This window comes from Lepisma saccharinum, chromosome 21 (assembly GCF_977018435.1).
Source record: "Lepisma saccharinum chromosome 21, izLepSacc3.1, whole genome shotgun sequence".
NCBI lineage: Eukaryota > Metazoa > Arthropoda > Insecta > Zygentoma > Lepismatidae > Lepisma > Lepisma saccharinum.
The window spans coordinates 51,586,441-51,610,753 of NC_139249.1; the positions used below are offsets into that span (position 1 = coordinate 51,586,441).

The 24,313-nt window shown below is 37.9% G+C and overlaps 1 protein-coding gene across 1 annotated transcript in view; it reads right to left on the reverse strand.

The window, feature by feature from the left end:
* Positions 1–24,313, reverse strand: part of LOC146004189 (uncharacterized) — a 51,324-nt gene that overhangs the window by 20,975 nt on the left and 6,036 nt on the right. Inside the window, exon 2 of the mRNA XM_083142858.1 lies at positions 11,639–11,815. Coding sequence (XP_082998984.1) covers positions 11,639–11,769 — 131 coding nt within the window. The 5' untranslated portion in view covers positions 11,770–11,815. The remainder of the gene's footprint in view (positions 1–11,638; positions 11,816–24,313) is intronic.

The following is a 24,313-nucleotide window of genomic DNA, read 5'->3' on the forward strand; positions in this document are numbered from 1 at the left end:
GAACCCAATAAGACCAAATAATGTAAATAGTTTGCCAAAGCGGAATAGAGATAGATGGCAGAACCAGGCGTGCAAAATTGAAAATTAACAATATACGTGAATAACTATATAAATAAGAACAAAGCAAATTGGAAAGATGAAAAACAATAGAATCTACTATAAGAAGATAAAGAATAAATATAAATGGAATAAATTAATGTACATATTTGATAAATCAAATCAGTGATCATATGTAACTTAATCAGAAAACTAAAAAAGTCAAAGCACCAATACAAATTTGTGTCTTTCTACAGATCTTGAATCTGTCTGATTGACTTACCATCCACATAGTGGAAATTTTGTTTACACCAGTGATGGCGAGTTCCAGTCGATGCCCCACAGCACTTTTGGTTTCGCGTTTCAGCCGTGGCACCTACTTGGATGCATGTGTCAGTCGTTTGGCACCAAGTATACACATTGTTGCACATATTTAGTGTTCGCCCATTCCAATCACAGCCGTAAGGGAGGAGATTAGTACAGGGTGGATACTCTAGGACCATGATAAAATTCAAGTATAATTCCTGGTTTTCAAGGCAAATTTTCAAAAAATTCAAGGCCACAAGGAGATGTTTTCTCTATTTCAACCTTGCATATTACCGCCTCTCAACACCCACACACATGCACCAGAGGGGCAGCCACAAACTTTTGCCTGGGATGACAAGTACCAGGACAAACCTACCAATAATAATAATAATGACATTATTATTATTAGTAGTAGTAGTAGTAGTAGTGGTGGTGGTAATGTCAAAGACGTTATCATCCTCGTAAATTACACAAAAAGGAGGTAGAAATCGGTGTTGAAAGCATTTGTGTTGCAACAAATGATTTTAAACATTATAAAAAACGTTCAATTTCACATTCATTAATAATGGAAAACAAGTCCACAAACTGTATTTTTGAATGGCAGAACATGCATGATAAATGCATTGCAAATATTATTATTTTCGTACATATAACATGTATAACTTTCATGTACAACATATGTTTTACACATATTCAAAATGGAGTGATGTAGAATAAGAAAATATATGCCAACACTAAATTGTGTACGTATTCAAAGTTTCTTTAATATATATATTATACAGGGTGATTCTAAAGGTATAGTACAAACGAAAACCACAGATACCTCCCATGAAATAGAGACGAAAGTTCCCCTTCCACTTTGCCGAGAGATGCCTCCGTGAGGAGCTAGACAACGCCGAAAACGTGTGAAAATGAACTTCACACCTCTGTACAGCCAGTACCAGTGAAGATAGAAAGGCGGAACAAACGAAGTCAAAAGGAACACCAAAGTCGCCCATCCGAAAAACACTAGGCGGCAGCTGCGCAACGCATGCGCATGGGGTTCCACAAAGGAAATAGGAGTGTCCCACAAGACAAGTGAAGGGAAAGGGTAGCGATCGACAACGGTAGGGACAAAAGAAGCAATGAAGCATGAAGTAACAATTGCACAGCGGGAAACAAACACATGCAGTGCGTGGGGAGTCCCCAAACACAGTGGGGAGACACCACAGCAAGAACAAAGCACAGTTCAACAAAAGAGAAAGAGGACCGGATGGGGAATGGTACCTGTCAAGGAGACAACAAATGTGGGACGAGGGATTCCCCGTAGCAGCACCGAGGGGATGTCACACAGAGGTCGTGCGCCAGCAGGACAAACACAGCAACTATGGGCACAGGAGGTTTATTACCATGCAAATGTGCACTTACAGATAGGAATAGTACGTAGTACGTAGTCGTACCCCGGACTGACGTTGTTACAAAAGTTGCTCAAATTGACGACCACCACATTCAATGCAGGCATTGCAGCATCGCAGGAAATTCTGGCGAACCCTATCAAAAATCCCTGGCATGGTACACACCTCGGCCGATGCTGCAAGTATCCGCGCTACCAATGTTTCCTTGTCAGGCACCGGGGTCTCGTAGACGAGTGTTTTCTCATGGCCCCACAAGAAGAAATCCATTGGTGTGAGGTCAGGCAAATGGGCAGGCCAGGGGACGGGGACGGGGCCCTCTCTGCTGATCCAGCGCTGTGGGTAGGTACGGTGCAAAAGGGTTCGCACTGTGCCATCAAAATGTGCAGGCGCTAAATCCAATTGAAACCACATACGATGTCGCACGTTGAGGGTTACATCTTCTAGCAGCTCTGGAAGGACTGATGCAAGAAAGGTGTGATAGAGGCGGCCATTTAAACGTGGTGGCAGCAGGTATGGACCGATAATCTGTTCATCGATGATACCTGCCCAGATATTCACTGCAAACTGGGTCTGATGGTGCACCTCGACTGCTGCATGTGGATTTTCATAATCCCACACATGGCTGTTTCGGCAATTGAAGATGCCCTCACGGGTAAATGTTGCCTCGTCCGTGAAAAACACATGGCGCAAAAAACGGGGATCGTCGGTACAAAACTGCAACAGTCGTTGACAGAGTCCCACACATCGTGGGTAATCCCCAGCCTGCAACGCGTGGACTCGCTGTGGATGATAGGGATACAGCAGATCATCATGAAGGACACGCCACACTGTCGACTGTGATACTCCCACTGCACGTGGCAATGCTACGGGTGCTAGTGGACGGTGTGTCGTCCACGCGAGTAAGTACGTCCTCCTCGAACGCCGCGGTGCGCACATGTCTTGGGTGACCAACATGATGGCCTGCACGTAACACATCCAATTCACCAAGGGTATGGTGCACGTTTGAAAACAACCTGCTGTCGGGTGATTGGGATGGAAACATTCCGACCCCGTCCATTAGTGTCGTCCACCGTATGGAGTGGTGGGGTCCGTACGACACTCCAGCAGCCTTTCGCCCGCTCCCACCCAGTGATGTGCCTCCGGCTTCATTTCTAAGAGGCTGATTTGGCTCCATTACGACGTTTGTTACAACGTCAGTACGGGGTATGTGGTCCTATCTGTACGTGCACCTTTCATTGGCAATAACCTCCTGTGCCCGTAGATGCTGTGTTTGTCTTGCTGGCGCACGACCTCTGTGTGACATCCCCTCGGTGCTGCTACGGGGAATCCCTCGTCCCGCATTTGTTGTCTCCTTGGCAGGTACCATTCCCCGTCCGGTCCTCTTTCTCGTTTGTTGCACCGTGCTTTGTTCTTGCTGCGGTGTCTCCCCACTGTGTTTTGGGGACTCCCCTTGCGCTGCACCGCCAGCGCCGCCATTTCTGCCCCGAACCATGTACGCGTCTGTTGCCTGTCGAGTGTCACGGACCACTTTGCTTGCATTCTCGGTGTGTTTTTACATCCTACGTCGTCCTCCCGTGGTTCTGCAACCCCGCACTACTTTTCTCGACTGCACTGCTTCAGTCATGGTGATTGTTTCCCGCTGTGCAATTGTTACTTCATGCTTCATAGCTTCTTTTCTCCCTGCCGTTGTCGATCGCTACCCTTTCCCTTCACTTGTCTTGTGGGACACTCCTATTTCCTTTGTGGAACCCCATGCGCATGCGTTGCACAGCTGCCGCCTAGTGTTTTTCGGATGGGCGACTTTGGTGTTCCTTTTGACTTCGTTTGTTCCACCTTTCTATCTTCACTGGTACTGGCTGTACAGAGGTGTGAAGTTCATTTTCACACGTTTTCGGCGTTGTCTAGCTCCTCACGGAGGCATCTCTCGGCAAAGTGGAAGGGGAACTTTCGTCTCTATTTCATGGGAGGTATCTGTGGTTTTCGTTTGTACTATACCTTTAGAATCACCCTGTATACAGCTTACATCTATTACTTATATTCATTACATAATCATTTCATCCACCTCATAACAAACCAACTGCAAAAATTATATAAATTGTCTCTCAAATGTGAATGTTCCTTTTCTCATGCATGTCCTATTTCTCTCTCTGGTAATTTACAATGCATTACAGAAAAAAATCATATTGCGAGTGAAGCGAACAAAGAAATTTTTAATCTATTTTCTTGCAAACTGAAAACAATATTGATATAATAGGGTGCAAATAATTTCACGAGGTGCCTTGGTATTCTCTCTTTTACAACTTTTATCATTTAGCTTGTTGGGCAGCCAGGGTCGACTCCTGCCGCTCCCTAGCTATGGCTCTGAACTTGACGAGACGAAGAAAAGCAGGCATTGCGAGCGAAGTGAGCTAGAAAATTTTATAAAATGTATTTTTATTTGTATAAAATTTGAAATCGAAGGTAAGAATTGCCCCTATGTGCCCTCTGCAGGTGCCCTTGGCCATCAATGTTTGCCCCCTTGCCCTCCTTAGAATTGATTTCCATTCAAGGTTCGGGGGGGGGATGCCCCGTGTGGTTGCGCCACTGATATGCACACACAAATATAGTAACAATATGAAGTGTCTGTGTGATTGCAATGTATCCAATTTAATTAATTTAATTAAATGGTATATTTAAAACATTTAATTTGAGGTCCTTAATTTACATTTGCCATTTCACATACTCAGGCTCGAAATACATCTACAAGTCACACAAATATTATGGTATATATTCTAACCTGCGAAAAATTGTTAGTTGTGTAAGAATTTCAAACTCAAACCTACCTAATCATCTTCAAGAAATCTTATCTTGCAATTATCTTGCATCTGTCAGATTGCTCTACAAAAGCCAGTAACAAAGTCAGGGTTGCTACAAACAAGCAGAAATGAAATTCCCAGACTTTTCCAGGTTTTCCAGAACAAAATTTACATTTTTCCCTGACAATTACAAACTTAACTAAATCGATTTGTTGCAAATGGAAATAATAAACTCATACTGATCCAGGTATGGATTTGTTAAGTACCAATATTATCTTCTATGAAATTCACTTAATTTCTCAATTCCCTATGATTTGAATTCAAACTGCAAAATATTGAATTTGGAAAATTATTACAATTCACAACCTAGGGAAGGATTATGGAATTTTATCATACACAGTGAGTTGGATTATGGAATTTTATCATACACAGTAAGTTTAAAATAAAATACTTCATTATTTTTAAAGTTACCACTAAATGAGATTCGAGTGAAGATCGATTGATTAAGAAATACATATTGTAATTTATCAGTCTCCTTATCCATTCTCGGTATTATATGTTGATATTTGCACTGAGGCTTGGTACCCTCTGCTTGCAAGACCATGAGTACGGACTCATTTTTTATGCATAAAGCTAGTTCTCTGATCTCTGTAAAGCAAACAACTTAACTCTTGCATATAAGTGAAACAATTGAATTGTACAAAATAAAGTGTCATATTTCCTTACATTATCAATGGAATTTTGCATCAGTGCAGTATATCCAAGTGAAGTACTGTCAAACTGACAACATGCAGTTATACCATTATTGCTGGCGAAAAAGGTATGTAGGTATTAGAAATTTAATGCATGGAATTTATAGAATTGCATTGTATAGGTACCTGATTTAGCTAACCAAACATTAAAACAGGAACACTCTGTTAATAACAGCTTCTGAAAGTTCATATACGAGGGGCATCCTTAAAAAAGCTCCAATGGTGGCTGTACGCAGCACTAGTGGCCGGAGAGCGACACACACATGTATGCAGGAAGAAGTGGCATGTAGCTGTAATCTAGTACAGTCGCAATGAAGCCGTTTTAGGACAGTTCTTGGTTAGAGATTGCAGCTCTCATACAGTCTCCCACCGACTGCGATGTAGCCTAAGTGTAGTAATCAGATTTTTGCACAGAGCCACCTGCAATCATGTGACGTGTGCAGACCGGATGTCGTGATAGTATGGTCAAACGATGGTGCAGACATTTCACACAAGGTCAAGCGAATGTGCACAAGCCCATACAGCTGAGTACATGCGGACCCTTTGCATCACTTCAGGTGAGAGATCTTGGACCACTCCCTGTACAACCCTGGCCTTGCATGTACAGACTTTCATCTCTTTGTTCAACTGAAGAGGTTTCTCGCAGGACAAGGATTTCACAGCTACACTGCGGTAGAGATAGTTCTAGTCTTTGCTGTCAAGACACATATGCCATGATCATACAAAATTTAGTGCCATGTTACGACAAATGACAGAACAATGGTGGTGATTATGCCGAAAATTAGGTTAGGATCCACTGTTACTAATGCAATAAATTACTACTGATATTCTTGTTTCATTTATGCCTAATCGGTAGTGACCTTGATTTGTTATTTTTTCCAAATTGTGTATTTTTTATTTTTTACTATTTCATGTTATTTTTCCCAAAATTCACATTTTCATTTTAGTGCATTTTCTGGCAATTACCTGACATTATATCTTCATGATGATTTTAAACTACTGTTCCAAATTGTAATTCACATGGCCTATGGCTCTTCGTGACACTTTGATATCTTGAAAGTTATTTTCCATACCCCCTTTTTAATTTTAATGTAAGGGTTTTAGGTAATGGAATTTTCCCTGTATATACTGAAAGGTGCATAATGACCATAAGTGCTGACGTGCCCAAAATTTTTAAATCAATCAAACTCACGTGACAGATACAGATAAATTATGGCAAAAAAAAAAAATCGCTAAAACAGCAACAATTCGCATTTTTATGCCAAATTCGTATTATTTCCATATTTAGAACAGGCGAAAAATGTGTCCAGACATTACTGCACATTCATAAACACAACTTCGCAGCAATTAACATTTTTCACGGTTTTCGCATTTGCAAAAAATCAAGGTCCGTACTAACTGGGAATTACTTTCTGGGCACCCCTCGTATAAATCAGTAGATGGAAAGTGAAAATTTAGCAGGGCTGGCAGAGAAAAGTCAATTCTTGAAAAAAGTCATTTGCTTTTATGATTGAATGATTTGAGTAAATATATTAAAATATTTGTGTATTTATTATTAGTATTTTATTTCATAATATTGGACATTAACTTCACTGAGAGATTAATGACCATCTCTCACGAGTTTAAACAGACAGGACAGAAAGTGGCGTTAATTTAATTGAAATACTAGTGTTGGAGTAAATTTGAGGTTGGGACCATGCACTTGCCAAATTTTTATAACGTTCACCAATGCAGATTTATGTTTCACTTTTTCGTGATAGTATTCAATATATATCCCGTTTTGTTGGATTCTTCTTGATATCTAAGAATAGTGCAATATCATTGTAAAATTATGTTAACTTGTGCGAAACCAGTAATACATCAGGATGATGAAAGAAAACCTTTGTAAGCACTTCTACATTAAATAAGGCAAAGTGAGACAGAAGAGTAATAAAATCCCAGCAGCATATTTGCAGTCCAAAGCTCTTGTTTGTGCATGCGATTTTTGTTGGATGTTGCAATCAGAAGACATCCAACAAAAAACAATTCCATAAGAGTGGCATGCAATTTCTGTCGTATGTTGTAGTGACATACTTTGTCGGGTGGAAATATTTGACAAAAATCGTATGTATCAATGTAACCTATTTGTTTCCATGTTCCTTCAGTTTGCCCAACAAAATGCCTTACTACGATGTCAAACAACTATCGGACGGCACCACCTGCTCCCACCCCCTCCACCTGTTGACAGTTCTGCCCCTTACTACTCCCATACGGATAAGAAAAAATGATAATTCAATGAATTTTCCACGTAATATTTAGAGGTTTAACACATTTTTCTGCCCCTCCAGAAATTTCTCTCTCTCTCTCTCTACTGCCAGCACTGATTTTTGGCGACATGGTTGAGTTGTGCATAAAAGGGGCCTAAAACTTCAGGCCGAAACTTGCCAACAAGATTTCTGATTTCTTGTTCCCTTGCAGAGTTCCATGACGATATCTTTAAAAGAAAAAAGAAAAAAAGTCAAGCAAGACAAAATTCCCTGACATTTTTTGACACCTCAAATTCCCTCACTTTTCCCGGTTTTCCAGGTCTGTTGCCACCCTGAAAGTAAACAGATCGAGAGAATTGTGTTTTATTTTTAACACAACATTATTTTCCTTCCTCAATAAAAATAACTCAACTGTGAAAATCTCGCGTCAGGGCATTTATCAATATGTATAAATTCAATAGGATTTGGATTAATAAAGGTTGCAATTTTTCATGTCTACGGAGAAAATTTCAAGCAGAATTCACACAGAATTCCCGGTGAGTAGCCACCCTGTAGTATAATTCCCAAAGTTTAAAGGAAAAAAAGCTGGAAAAAGGATACAGGAATTCCTAAATTGTAGAAAAGCGGAAATAGAAGCAAATCCAGAAGGAAGCCCACGAAGGAAGTCCAGATCTAAACCCTGCATAGAGAAGGAAGTCCAGATCCAGATCCTTCATTAAGAAGGAAGTCTGGATCCAGAATATCCATTAAGGAAGAAGTCCAGAAGGAAGTCCACATAGAAGAATATACAAATCAAGAAAAGAAATAATAAAGAGCATATTGAGATGAACATTGACTGTAAACAAGAATTGTAGAAGAACGTAGCTTATCATGTAAATATTCTGATTCCATGTATCCTTTGTTTAAATAATATATTCGTTTAACCATCTCCATTGGAAGGCATCCTGTCTGGTTTCATGGTCTACAAACAACGCTACCCTGAAGATATTCTAGCTGAGGTTAAAGATTAAGATTTATGCACCTTGCACCAAATAGAGGTGGCATTAAAAAATTGGTGCTCCTATGCATACACGAACGCACGTAGTAAAGTGTGTTATCATAAAAAAAGAGGTTAGGTAGTATGAAATTAAGAGCCAACATAGAATAATGAATCCCACGACAAATTATTGTTTTGTACAAGTCATAAGCATATCATCATTCAGGATGCACACAAACACACATGTATACAAAGGCTTTTTGCTGAAAAAATTGAAAATATAGACATTTTTATTAAACTAATTAACTAACTCTCTAGCCTTCTTAAACCCGAAGGTTCATGGCTGCAGCAACACAGGCCTTCCATCTTATCTTTCCCTATCTTGAGCAAGATCTATATACTCTTTTCCATCCCTACCGATTTCGCTTAGATTCATCTCAAAGTTGTCCCTCCATCTTCATCTTGGCCTTCCTACAGGTCTCTTACCATCAGGTTTCCCAACAAGAATCCTGTAAACTCTTCTTTCCTCTCCCATTCGTGCCACATGACCTGCCCACCTAAGTCTTCTTGATTTAATTATTCTAATAATATCTGGACATGAATACAAATTATGTAGTTCTAAATTATGTAACCTTCTCCACTCACCTGTCTCCTCATCTCTTTTAGGTCCAAATATTTTCCTAAGGATCTTATTTTCAAATACTCTCAATTTATGTTCCTCTTTCAATGTAAGGGACCAAGTTTCACATCCATATAATATTACCTATATTATAGATTTTGATTATTACCTAACATTTGGTTTCGGCCTGTAAGCATATATTTAGTTTTCTCTTTGTTAACTTCCAAACCTATCTCTTTAGCAGTTTTGAAAAATATTTTAGCATTATTCTTAATTGTATTCACATCATCCCCCAGTAAGTCTACATCATCTGCATATGCTAACAACTGAGTCACACCATATAATTTTAGTCCTTCTTTACTTTCTTTAACCTTCCTTACAGCATATTCTAAGGCAAAATTAAAGAGCAATGGAGATAATGCATCTCCTTGTTTTAACCCATCATGAATTGTAAATTTGTCAGACATATTAATACCCACACGAATTTTAGTTTCTGTTTCACTGGTGCATATTTTTATCATACTAACAAGCTCTTAGGTATTCCAAACTCTACTAATATATTATATAATTTATCTCTTTTGACTGAATCATATGCTTTTTTGAAATCAATGAATAGCTGATGGACATTTTGATTATATTCCCACTTTTTTCAAGTGTCTGTCTGATGTGAAAAATTTGATCTGTAGTTGATCTGTTACGTTTAAATCCACACTGATAATCACCTATAATTTCATTAGCATATGGTGTTAGTCTTGTTAAAAGAATGTTACACAATATTTTGTATGTTGTTGAGAGTAGAGAAATTCCACGGTAATGATTGCAGTTCATTTTATCACCTTTTTTAAACACAGGAACAATTATGGATTCTTTCCATTGTTGAGGGATTTCTTCTTTATTCCATATTAAACAAATTAATTTATGAATTTGACATATTAATGATTATCTACCATTTTTAATTTACTCAGCTGGTATTAAATCAATGCCAGGTGCTTTGTTATTCTATAGCCTTTTAATAGCATCTTTAACTTCAGTCAAGTTAGGTTCTGGAACTAAAGGTTCTGCTGTGTGGACTTCATTTACTTCTGATTTATCTCCTACATGGACATTTAAAAGGTCATTAAAGTAGTTCTTCCATCTATTTAGAATATCGCTTGGGTCAGCTAGAAAATCACCGTCTTTATCGTTTATCAAGTTTACTTTAGGTTGCCACCCCTTTCTAAATTCATTTACACCTTTATATAAATCTCTGATATTTTTATTTTTGCTGTTTGTTTCAATTTCGTTAATTTTGCTTTTCAAGTAATCTCTTTTTTTACTTCTAAATGTGCGGTTAACTTCTCACTTTATTCTATTATAATTGTTTAGATTTGTATCATCAGAGTTATTTAACCACCTAAGTCTAGCCTGATCTCTTATTTCTATTAGATTATGACATTCAATATCAAACCATGGCTTACTTTTTCTTGGTTTATGGTATCCTATACTTTTTTAGCTGCTGATTCTATTGCATTACGTATGTGCTCCCAATTCTTATTTACGTCCGTTTCATTTATATTTTCATCATCATATAAATCCTGCAAAACATCAAATCTATTTGACAGTTTAATTTGGTAATCTTTCTTAATTCTTTTATCAGTAAACTTTCCTGTATCAAATTTTAGAACTTTTAGATTTTGTTGCTTATGATTTATCACTGAAAGTCTTTCTCTTAATTTAGCAATTACTAAATAATGGTCACTGGCACAGTCAGCACAGTCAGATGTTGCCCATATAATTATGATGAACTTTTGGACATGGGTGTAAAATGAATATGCCTCAAATTCATATATTTTTACCCCAAATGGAACATGACTCTCAAAGGCACTTAATCGCATGGCCATGAAATTAGATGGGTTGTAGAAGTTTGCCCTGTTGCCACGATGGAGCAAAACCCTATGTGTTCGGAGGGTTTAGAGAATGAAAGGTGTCATTGTAGATTTGGCCATTGTAATCCATGTGATACAAACTGACAGTATTTGTTTGAAAGGTCAGGGATGACAACTGTATGCCCCAGAGAGAGGTCGGTCTGATGCTCAAACTAGGCCATACAGTCCCGTGGAAGCCACACAGTGCATGGCAACCAGTGAGTAATGTGCTGCTCTCGTTTTGCATTTCCAACATGTGGCACCAGCTCAATTCTGTCCAGTCACCTATTTTCATGGCTGTGCGTTTAGATGATTTACTCAATCATCTTGCTCACTAGATATGATTTAGATTCTAGCAGCACTAAAAGTGGACATCCATATAATATGCACATAAGCACTGTATTCACCTACAAAATAATCATTAATAATATTTACACTACAGTGACAACCTGGCTAAATTTGCTCAGAACTATTAATCAAACATCTAATTACAATGATCAGAAGGCAAATCAAGAAGTGATATAACATATAGATGTGAAAGAGATCAAAGATGTATATAACATAAATTGCTTGTGAAATTTCAAATACATTTAGCATTCATGCAACTCACCTTATATTCAAATGAACAGCTTCATTTCGAATTGATTCAGGTAATTTAGAAAGCTCTGCCATTAGCTCCTTTTTCAAACTTTCAAATGTTTTCAATATTTCTTCATCTGTAAGTTTCTGGTAATCATCCATTTTCGTTCTAACAATTTACAGTTATATCTTCAATGTATACAAATACCTGTCAAGAACAAAGAATTAACTGCATAAAATAAAAGTGCACTTAACAATTATTGATACAATACTTCCTTATTTGTCTCATTTAAGGTAATCAGAAGGTTTGACTTTTAACAACCAGGTTTCCAAGTCTGTGTTCTTTGAACGTGCAGTGAAGAAAGAAATTTAAAAAAAAAATACGAAATTATTTACTCTTTCCTCAAAGGATTTGGACCTTGGGTGAATGCAAATTTGCACCATTGTACTAAAATAACAATCAGTGTAGCTATGCCTTGCACTTGAGTTCTTGCTGTTATCAGTAAAGGCATTCTGTTGTGAGATAATTTACTTATCACTGCCTATGTGAGAACAGGACCCAACACAATATTATTTTTATTTGTATGAATAAGCATGCAACACTCATGAATCAGTATTAAAGTTTTGGACATTTTAATTTGAACATCTTTGAATTTTATTTAGTGACGTGTACAATTTGGTGTCACTTCTCTCATCCCTGGGTGAGAACTGATGGTCGCAACTGACGAAGAAGAAGAAGCAGTGTTGCCTAACTTGTGGCTCCAAATATTGGAGTTATGAGGGTGGTGGCACGTGGCAATGCATGTATGTGTGTGTGTGTGTGTATTATGCAATAGTATGTACTAAAAATGCATGATAGGATATGAGAAGCAACTTAGTCTTGTTTGAAAAAAAATTCTCCTCATGGTGCACTAAATAAGTGTCTAATATTTCTTATGATAAATTACAAGTGTAGGAACATAGTGATACTACATTTTTAAATTTTAATGATCATTTTGGCTTAAAGTGGGGATCGCAAGAGCATGCAAAACATAATTTCATAAGAAAATTCTCTTTTTACTTCATCTAACTCTGCCTGTATCAAGATACAATCTCGACATCATACTGCCTCTGAATCCAATAAAAATTTCATTCAAAATAAAACTCATCTTATCTCTCCATGTCAAATAATTCTCATTTCACAAATTAAAAAAAAAAAAATTAAAAAATCATGCAATTGAAAAGTTCATCTTTCAAAATTTTTAACCATGTAAAGTATTAGGTGGGTTGGAACAATTGTGGAGCTTCAAATATGGCCATGTAAAAAGCCACAACCTAATGTGTACAAAGTATTTAACTTTACAAGCATCCGGCCTGCAGTCACGAGTCACTTCTAGCTCTATCAAGGGTCCCTAAATGGTACTTACAAAAATGCACCAAAACATAAAGCACTTGAAAGATGAAGTAGTAAATTCTCTTTTGTAACATTCAACCAATTCAGAAATTCGGCTATCGAGGGAGCACATACATATCTCAGATTAAACCCCAAGGTAAATACTACCAGATTATCTACTATCTTTTGATATTAAATGCTGGTATATTCTTACACTATGACTTAGTATATTTGCATCTTCTATACTGGTAGTAGACAACAAGCAAGATTATGGTTGAGGTATTAATATATTAATTTTGGAATATAATGGAACATAGAAATATAACAACATTCATCAAATTTAAATAGCATAATAACAGAACATATTTTATAAAGATTCCACAACTATCTCAAAAAAAATATGTGAAATTATACATGTGCGAATGCCTGCTTGCTTTTTGTTTACATCAATATTCTTTCCAACAACATATTTTACAACATACGTTAGGACTGTTGTTGCTATGTGAATTGCATTTGGTCATGCAAAAACTCAGCTTCTCTATTTAAAAATTATTTTTATTTTAAAGAAGGCAAAATGGGGAAGTATGAACCATACTTATGAGAGATCACCCTTTTGTCCCAATATTGAACACAGTCGTTGACTTTGTCACTTGCGGAAACTGCAACAAAGTAAGCAAAAATATAGTACATGGGGAAAATTCTTCAACAGATCACATCCATAAGCGTACACAACATACAATGTGTGAACTGAGATGATTCATGCAAAATTGCAACCCACGCAATAAATAAATGTTCTTTATCAGCATTCAAAGAAGTGTTGACACTTGCGCACATTCAGTGCACCAAGGGAACAATTATTTACTGATGCACATTAATATTCCAATATTTCACATTTTAGGTGTGATTAACCCTTTTCCAGGGTTGACATTTTGCCCAACCTGGGAGTTTTTTTTTTTTTTCAGATAAAACCTGGGCAAAACTGGGTTTTATTGTTTTTCTTTCAGGTTATGATTATAAATACATATATATTTTAAAAATGAAATACATTTCTCCCTGATAGTAATATATTGGAACATTCAATTTGTATTGTTTTAGTTGACTGAATAAAAAAGTATTTAATATTTTCTGTTAACATAGTTAAGAATTGACAATCAAGGTCTGTGCCATGCAGAAGACCCGGGTTCGAATCTTGGGGTGGGTGATCTAAGGTCGGAATTTTTCCAGTCTTGTCCCTGTGTAAAGCAGATCTGGAACTGACCCATCCTCAAATCAATGGGCCATGGGGGAATAAAGGCCGCTGGAGGTTGGTTGTGATTACCACCTCCAAAATAGCAAAGATCAAGAAAATGTAGGGTCCTACCCCCATATCCCCTCAAGCCTTGATGGCACAATGCTAAGTGCATGGGGAACTTTAACCTTACCTTCTATACAACATACGGCAGCTGCACACACACTTATAAATATGCTTCAATACATTTTGTTCACAATTGTGTTTTCCCATTATTTTTGTGGATGATTCAAGTTAAAATATCTCCTCCGTGTATTGCCCATGCCAAAATTTTAAGGCTCACATATTTTATTGTCTTGGCTGATTTCATCCAAATGGAATACCATATCCATTCTCCAAAATATCTGGTTGCTATGAAACTAACAGTTCCCATGAAAAAATAAAAACTTTAGTGACTCCCAATTTGGATCCTAACATACATATGCACTATATTTAAAAATAAATATCTGTCAAGCCATATGCCCTAAAATAATTAAGTCTCTTTTCATAATGTCCAAAAATGTACTTTACACAGATATTTGAAAGTGGCAACACAATTTGGAGCTACCTCAGAATATGAAAACTCAATTTTTCATCCACCATCTTGAAATGCTTTCAACAAATGCAAATGCAAAATAAAATCATTTCCTGGGTGTATCTATTTGTGACATGAATTTCAGCTTAAAAACTCTAAATTTGCTACAGATATCCTGGTCTCAAAATTGGTGACATTCCCCCACCCCATATTACATAGTTTTTATTAAAAACTTCAAGCTCAAGTCCTAACATAGTTGAAACTTGGGATTCTTAATCTATGAAAATATTATCTCAAATATTGGCATAACTTAAAACTCTTGAAAGGCACGTTAAATCAGTCTGTTGTGCACCATCTATAAGCATGGTGACATTTTTTTCTTTAATATAATATGACACCAATCTTTTAAGTTATCTTGTAACTATAAAAATTGCAGCTCAAAAGCTTTACATTTATGGCAAAATGTATGTTTGCGATTTTAGCACCACTCCTCTCCTGAACTATTAAATATACTTTTAAAAGTTTTACTGCAAAATTGCGAACCAATGAATTATATACAATGTACAGTGACTGATAGTTTAGTTACTTATACTCTGAAAATGTATTGTAGACAGTTTCGGGGAAAAAGAGAGCATGGCACAGAAGAACGTGCGTGCAACATGAGGAAAATCAGTTTTTCATTCACCATCTAGAAACACAAACTTTAATTTCACTCACATGTAATACTTTTGCAGTCTATCAAGTTTCTAGCAGCACAAACATGTTATGATGGTCACTAAATAGATGACTTGTCTTTCTTTGCCCTTCAACCCCACCCATGCTCGTCCTAAATCGTGCATTATTTTTTCAATAATTTTATTGTGAATTTGCATTGCAGGTAATGTCACAATGCTCCAGAAAGTTTTATGCACAAAACTGGAAATTGCAGTATATAAAAAGGTTTGAAAATGTCAAAAATGGTCAAAATATGAAAGTACACGTATGAATTGTATTTACTTGAGAACCCCACACACTCTATTTTTAGGAAAAAATCAAATTGTGGTAGAGTATGAGAGTGCTCAACTTTTTAGGTATAGAGCTCCTAAGCACAAATAACATTTATCCTACCTGGGCAAGAAACCCATTACATTCAATCAATGCACTGAACTGGAGGGAGGGAGGGGTCATTGTGTCAGTGCAAGGCTTTGGAAAGAAAACAGAACATTTGCACTATACTAAATTTTGTAAAAATTGATTGTCACAGGTGAAACTATGTGGCTTGCCCAAATACGGAAGTGAATGATATCTAAAGTGCTACCACATTTCAAAATTATAACCTTTGTTTGTTCAATGTTTTATCTAAATATTTCAGACACTCTTGATTTTTGTTTCTAGGACATATGTTTGTATTATTTGTGTTAAAAGTCTATTTCTATCATGATTTGAGAAACATATTCTGAAAAAAAAAAAACAAAAAAAAAACACTGTGACTTGTACCACGTTAATTGTTTTGAGTATTACAAGCTTAGCTAAACCTTTATTTGACAAGTTTTCTCAAACTGTTGACAATTCTAGAACCTCACAATTATTTAAAGCAATAATATACATTATTTTCTGAAAAAAAAAATTTTGAGTGGGTTTCTCTTAAGAAAAAAAAATGCATGGGGAAAACTGGGCTGGGCCCACCTGGGACAACCCTGGGCTTTTCACTTCCTATCACGGGCCCATGATGTTATCGCGAAATCTCGGCATAATTGGGCACAGTCAAAATCACTTGTTGCTTGCAATAATGCATACTCATGAAGTTTGGTAACAAGGTCCTTACGTAAAGTCCTCATTGACAAGATACGGAAGGTAGATTTCTGAAGTAGACATAATTACATGTCGTAGTCCTTCTACACGTAAAATAAATGTCATGGTCTCTGGATATGTATCACAAGCAATCTGGTCCCTCTACGTATTCTTTGGGGTCATTCCATGCCAAATGCAATAATTTTAAACTAATTGGTTACATGACCATTTTAGAAAAATTTCATATTTAGTACATACGTTTGTACATGTTTCTAGATATCAAAACCAATGTTCAAAAAAATATATTGTCTTTAGTTCTACTGGGGCAGCCACATTTCCAACCTGGCGCATGGCTTTCTTTTCTCATATAGCACCTTTCAGAAACCTTAATATCTCAGAAACCATTAGGGCTAGAGACTTGAAACAAAATTCATTTTGTAGCTAATGAAGTATCCTGTCTATGATATTCAAGTATGTTTTGCTCAAAATTGCATCGTAAGTACGAAAATTATGGTGGAAATTGTGGTAACAATAGTTAAAAAATTGGATTTTTAAATCCGACTTTTTCAATGAAGGGGTTTAGTCTAAGGCTTGATTTTTTTTTCATGTGTAGACCTGCCTACAGGGTGTCTGTAAATAAAGTATTAGTGCTTAGAAATTCAACCCTTTTTACAGCATGGGCTCAAACATGGCCATTCATTTAATTTTGACAGTTTGCGGGGTTAAATATCTCAGATGGTTCCTCTTCAAAAATTCTGAAATTTGGCATGAAGGAAGCCCTGCATGAACCTAACTCACAGTAAAAATCTCAACTTTTAGATTCAACTCGTTTTGGTCAATATAAGGTAACGTATGTCAAATAATTTCTGACATTGCAAAGTAAGGTTAAACTATCTGATAACCCATTTTCGACAGCTCAAAGCTGAATGGTTAGTGCTGGTAAGTTAATGGTGTGTCATGCTGTGTGGAACACGATTGGTTAGTCAATTTTTCATCAATGGAACCTTAAATGCTTAGGGCTACTTGGATTTGTTAAATAAACAGGTTTTTCATCCTTGCTTATGGAAGAAGGTACTTTTTACAGAGGTTTTTTTTTCAATAGGGAGGAACACCAGAACACTATGGGAACGTTGTGAAGCAATTTCTGTCCAAAGTTATTTTATCAGATGGCAAGGGTCGCATATTCTGTTTATGAACTTCCTTATGAACATAAACATTAGCCTTGTCACTGTGAAGGACTTTTAATTCAATGGAAGCGTCACACTGTAAATTGTTCGCGACAACCATTCATAATGTGCAGCTCTTTGTGGATGTATCTGATTAAAATCGTGTGCAATGGCATTCGAACTTCTCTCACTAGACATCACTTTGATCTTGATGCATTACCGATGCACTAAACAAATTTTTAGGCATTTTTCTAATCTCGAAATGGAGCAAATTGGTACAAGAATTCAGTCATAACTTTTTACTGGTTAAAGATTCGTCGAAAAACCTTCACCATTGCATTTCTCGTGAAATTCTAGCCTGATTTGATATATCACCTCCTTCCCATTTAAAATTCTGAAGTTGAATTCAAGATGGCCGTCGACCCTTTGGGTGGCGTCAATCTGGTTGCCCCTTGGCCTGATAACGATTGGTCATCACCATTTCCATGTTGCATGCTGCAGTGGCCTTGTATCGTTGGTGTTAAGTGACTTAAGCCACCCTGTACATCCCATATTTAGAATAATGAAGTCTTTTCTTTCTCTTTTTAAAATTTGGGTTAAATAAAGTCTCATAAAATATACAACCTTGGTGACAATGAAGTTCGACCAGAAAGGAATACGTGATTAAATGCACAGAGGCATAGGCGGTGGAATGGGTGACCCGCAGAAGTGACGCATGTGTGTAAGAGGAGGCGTGTGAGCAGGCAAGAATCATGATCCCAGCATGTTGCACCCAAGGTCACGTAAAGAACGAAAACGGGGAACAATACACGTGACATTGAACTTCGACCAGGCACCAGACCCATACCCATACGGAAAATTCCAGATAGTGGCGCATTCGAAGGAAGTATGACGTCACGGACACGATAAGGGAGTCCGCCGTATATAAGCGCGTGCTGTGCACCGAGGAACCGCAGTGCATCATCACCATGGAAAGGGGCAAACCTGTTGACAACACCGTGAGGAGAAGAGTGGTGGAGTTGAAACGGGATGGACTCAGTGAACGGAAAATAGGGTGCCAACTGAACTTCCCCAAGTCAACCGTCCACTGCATCATCAAACACCACCAAAATACGGGTACTACAGAGCCAGGTAAGGCCCCCGGTCGAAAACGCCTGCTGAGCGTGCGTGACCTACGGATATTTAGGCGCTATATCCAGACCAACAATCATGTTTCTGTGGCCGAATTACGACTGTGGAATCGAGAACGCTTTCACATTGAAGTGTCAACCAGAACCATTCGCCGTTACCTACAGCGATGCGGTTACCGAGTGTACAAAGCGAAACGTAAACCCTTCCTTTCCATGTTGAACAAAGGCAATCGACTACAGTGGGCACGAATGTACCGGGGATGGACATTTCGGCAGTGGAACAGGGTTTTGTGGACAGACGAATCCATTTTTAATGTTGCGTACGGGAAAATACGGAAAACAATCATTTGTCGGAAGGAGGGGTATAGAAACCTGCGTCAGTGATGGTACGGGGATGCATGACGGCATCTGGGGTTGGCCCACTACACGTTTGTGAGGGCATTGTGAATGCACACGCCTATACACGCATACTGGAGCAGCATCTTCCCACAGTGCCAAGGCACCTGTTCCACAGGCGGCGTCTCATCTTTCTACACGACAATGCCAGGCCTCATACAGCGCGGCTGACAAGAGAATGGTTGACTCGCCATCACGTGCGAACTCTGCCATGGCAACCATCGAGTCCCGACCTCTCGCCCATTGAGAATGTGTGGCGTGTTCTTAAGCGACGTGTGCAACAGAGGGGACCCATGACAGTGGCTGCTCTTATCGCCTGCCTGCAGGAGGAATGGCACCGCATCGATGTGGAATACCTTGAACGACTCGTCCGCAGCATGACCCAACGCATTGCCACAGTTATTCGCCGACGGGGCGGCGTCACACCATGGTAAACAGGATCCCCTCTAACAATGGTACATCTTCAATGTCACGTGTAGATGGACGAAAATGTTTTATTTTGTGTGGACACCATACATTGCTGCGTTGCAGCGGAAATTTATGTTTTCCTTTGTTCCATGTAGCCTGCTGAATAAAATATGTTCAGCATATGCATGTGTTCTCCTTCTTTCACAACGCACTCCTATATTTGTGACTGGTCGAACTTCATTGTCACTAAGGTTGTAGTAACATAAGGTTTAAATACTTGACTTACCAGAAATTGAAATTACAAGATATGACAATTGAAAATCTGCGAAATCTCATTGCAAAAGGTGTGATTTATTAGGTGCCAATGGCCAGTTGGTATTGTCAGCTACAAAACTGAGCTTCCCCCACATTTTTTAAATGTAGCAGTACATGCAGCTTAAGACAGGCAGTGGCATGCCCAGGAATTTCAAAAGGGAGGGGATGGGGTTACATATACTTTTTAAGAATAAACCCTGTTTTTGCCACATTATCTGCCTTTGACGAAATGGTTTATGGAATACTAGGCTAAAGGTATTGGATATTGACCCACAACCAATCCCTCCTTGGGCACTCCACTGAAAGTAGGCTATTTATTTTGGAGGGTCAAAGCTGGTAGAATATATATAAATATTTTTTCCTCAAGAAAAGACATTCGTTGAAGTCGATGTGAGTCATGCATAGCAGAAGATTCAGAGACATGTTTTGATAGGATGTGAGGTGAGCCTAAAACTGATCTGTGCATGGACAATCTCTGCTGTCTTTCTTCCTTTCCCTAATGTGCCGAGAGTAGTGACTTGTAAATGATCGTTATCTGTGACTGGAAATGGAGTGTTCTGTAGAATTCTTAACTGGAGAGGACTGTCACAAATACACTTTTGGTAAGGTTCCCAAAGACCTAATTAATCTTAACGAACTCAGTGAAAATGATAAACACTTCTTAGGTCAAGACATTAGGTGGATGGCTTAGAGACAATATGCAAATACCATTGAAAATAGATTTTTATATGGTAAAGAAAAAGTTAAGTAAGGGAATTTTTAAAATCAATTTGCATCATATGGTAAGGCAAAAAAGTGTCAGGTAAGCCTTATACCAGTTAAATCAATATGCCTGACATGTTGGAGTAAAATTTTCATATCTGGAGAAAGTGACTCACTTAAATGCCAGAATGTAAAGTCATTGTGTGAACACAAGAAAAACTAAAGGAAATGCATTTAGTCTGTTCTGTTTTTGATGTGTCTCCTGTTTCAAAACTGAGGAGGCTGATTGCAGAAAAACAATAAAGTGCTCTTGCTCGAAAAACTATTCACATCATACAAGGAGTGCAAAGGAAACTGAAAAGTTGAAAACAATAAAGTGCTCTTGATCAAAAACTATTCACATCATACATGGAGGGCAAAGGAAACTTGAAAGTTGCTTTTCACAAAGTATTAGAACTGAAGAAAAGGAAAGCAAGTGTGATAATCCTTTGCATGGCCAGTACAATCATATAATTGAAATTATAAGAAGAAAAATGTCAATTAGCAAAAACTAATGTTGAAAAGTTCAGAATCATCAGTTTGATTGCTACCACTTAGTCAAGAAAAAATATATGTGATGAATTGAAAGTTCCTGATAATTTACTTAGGAACTTAATGAAAAAACAAAGAATTCTGCCTGATTTAACAAAGAGAATGAAAAGGAAACTGTAGCTGACAACACCAACTGGCCATTGGTACCTAATAAATCACACCTTTTGCAATGAGATTTCGCAGATTTTCAATTGTCATACCTTGTAATTTCAATTTCTGGTAAGTCAAATATTTAAACCTTATGTTACTATATTTTCTGTGGCTTTATTTAACCCAAATTTAAAGAAGAGAAAGAAAAGACTTCATTATTGTAAGTATGGAATGTAGTTCAACCTTACTTTGCAATGTCAGAAATTAGGTGACATACGTTACCTCATATTGCCCAAAACGAGTTGAATCTAAAAGTTGAGATATTTACTGTGAGTTAGGTTCGTGCAGGGCTTCCTTTGTGCCAAATTTCAGAATTTTTCAAGAGGAACCATCTGAGATATTTAACCCCGAAAACTGTCAAAATTAAATGAATCGCCATGTTTGAGCCCATGCTGTAAAAACGGTTGAATTTCTAAGCACTGATATTTTATTTACAGACACCCTGTAGGCTGGTCTACACATGAAAAAAATCAAGCCTTAGACTAAACCACTTCATTGAAAAAATCGGGTATAAAAATCCAATTTTTTAAATATCGTTACCACAATTTCCACCATAATTTTCGTACTTACGATGCAATTTTAAGCAAAACATACTTGAATATCATAGACAGTATACTTCATTAGCTACAAAATGAATTTTGTTTCAAGTCTCTAGCTTTAATGGTTTCTGAAAGGTGCTACATGAGAAAAGAAAGCCATGCGCCATGTTGGAAAAATGGCTATTTCTGGAGAATTAAAGACAATAATTTATTTTGAACATTGCTTTTGATATCTAGAAACACCTACAAACGTATGTACTAAAAATGATTTTTTTCCAAAATAGTCATGCAACCACAATTGGATTGATTGGCATGGAATGACCCTTGGGCAAAATGGAATGTTGCATCAGATCTCCAATCTGACATGACAATATCAAAAAAAGACATCTGCGAATTTCTCACCCGAATTCTCTCTTACATCAATCACACAATGTAGTTTGTAGCGGGCACCAATTCTCAGCCATCCCTTGAAGTCCCAGTAGAAAATCAAGAGTATACAGCGTGTTTCAAAAAGAATATACGTATTTCGCATGCATATATTTATTAAACTTTAAGACATACGAAGATGAAACTTGACACACATACTTACGAACCTCTCAAGTTCAGATTACAGATGTTCAATATGTTCTCCAGCAGTGACACGAACAATATCACATCGATACTCAAATTCCTCCCATACTCGGGCAAGCATGTCCTTCATCACTGATGTTACGGCAGTACGGATCCGGTTCTTCAACTCTACCAGGTTCTGTGGGAGTGGTGGTACATAAACATTGTCTTTAATGAAACCCCACAGGAAGAAGTCACAGGGTGTCAAATGCGGTGACCGTGGAGCCCAGCTGATACATGCTAAGTCGCCAGCTCCTTGACGACAAATCCAACGGTTCGGTAGAGTTTCATTCAGATAATCACGCACTTGGTGACTCCAATGAAGGGGTGCCGCGTCTTGTTGAAAAATGAAGTTGCCTTCGTTCAGCCTCGGAAACAACCAGTTTTGTAACATAGAGAGATACTGCTGACCGTTAACCATGTTTCCATCAAAGAAGAATGGGCCGTAAACAGATGATTGGGATATCTCGCAAAACACATTCACTTTGGGCGAATCTCGTACATGTTCAATGAATGCAAGTGGGTTCTGTAGGCCCCAAATGCGAACATTATGTTTGTTTACCTGACCATTGACATGAAACGCAGCTTCATCACTAAACACGATGCGTTGTGCGAAAGTGTTGTCATTGTCAATAGCATCAAGAATCTCGTTACAAAATGCCACACGTTTGCGTTTGTCATCAGGATGCAGAGCTTGTAACAGCTGTACCTTGTACGGCTTCATAACCAGCCGACGTCTCAAAACATGCCAAATTGTTGTTGTAGGAAGTTGTAACTCCCGACTGGCACGACGAGTTGATTTTGAAGGGCTACGTTGGAAAGCAGTTTGAATTCGTGCAACATTTTCTTCAGGAACACGAGGGCGGCCAGGACTCTTTGCTTTACATACATATCCTGTATCTACAAACTGTCGATACCATCTGCGAATGTTCCACCCATTCGGAGGATCAATTTGGTACCTCAACCTGAAACGTCTTTGCACTGTAATCATGGAATTGCACTTCGCAAACTCGAGAACACAAAATGATTTCTGCTGCGGAGTAGCCATTTCAAACAACTGACGGGTACCAAGCAAAACAGAACACAACTGACATCTAGCGGCTATTATATAAACTAGACTATGTATTCGTTTCTCTAATAGCCGAGCAGGGGCGCAGCGATCGATAGTTTGGACAAAATAATACTTTGCAATGCATGGTGCGAGTCAATAACGTGATTGTAGTTCTTACCCAATGTCTGTTGAGCAAGTATTCAAACATAACACTGTGAGTCATCTCTTCCCTCGATTAGAAGCAAGGCTGCTGGTAGGCAGAGACATCTATGAGTTTGTGAGGAAATTACGTGTAACAACTGAGTAGCGACACTCGCGAACCTAGTTAGAGGTGATGAGAGACCCAAATTGTGATGAGTTTTACGACATTATTTTAATGAATATAAATAATGCTTTTATAATGCAAGAAAATCGTCACAATCAATAACAAATATAAAGCATATTCTTGAAGAAATTTCCACCCCACAAATTGGAAACAAATTCAAATATGTCACACTTTCACACATGTAATGAACAAACAATTAAATTTGAAATAAAATGAACTCAAACATTATTGTTCAAGAGAAGTAGCATGTTAATCATACGAGAAATGATGTGTTAAATGCCACCAGTGGTCACAGTGGTTCTGAACAGGTTCAATAAAAACATGTATCTGATTAAAATGAAAATAACTGAGTAAGCCATCTCTCCTTGGATTGTATTACA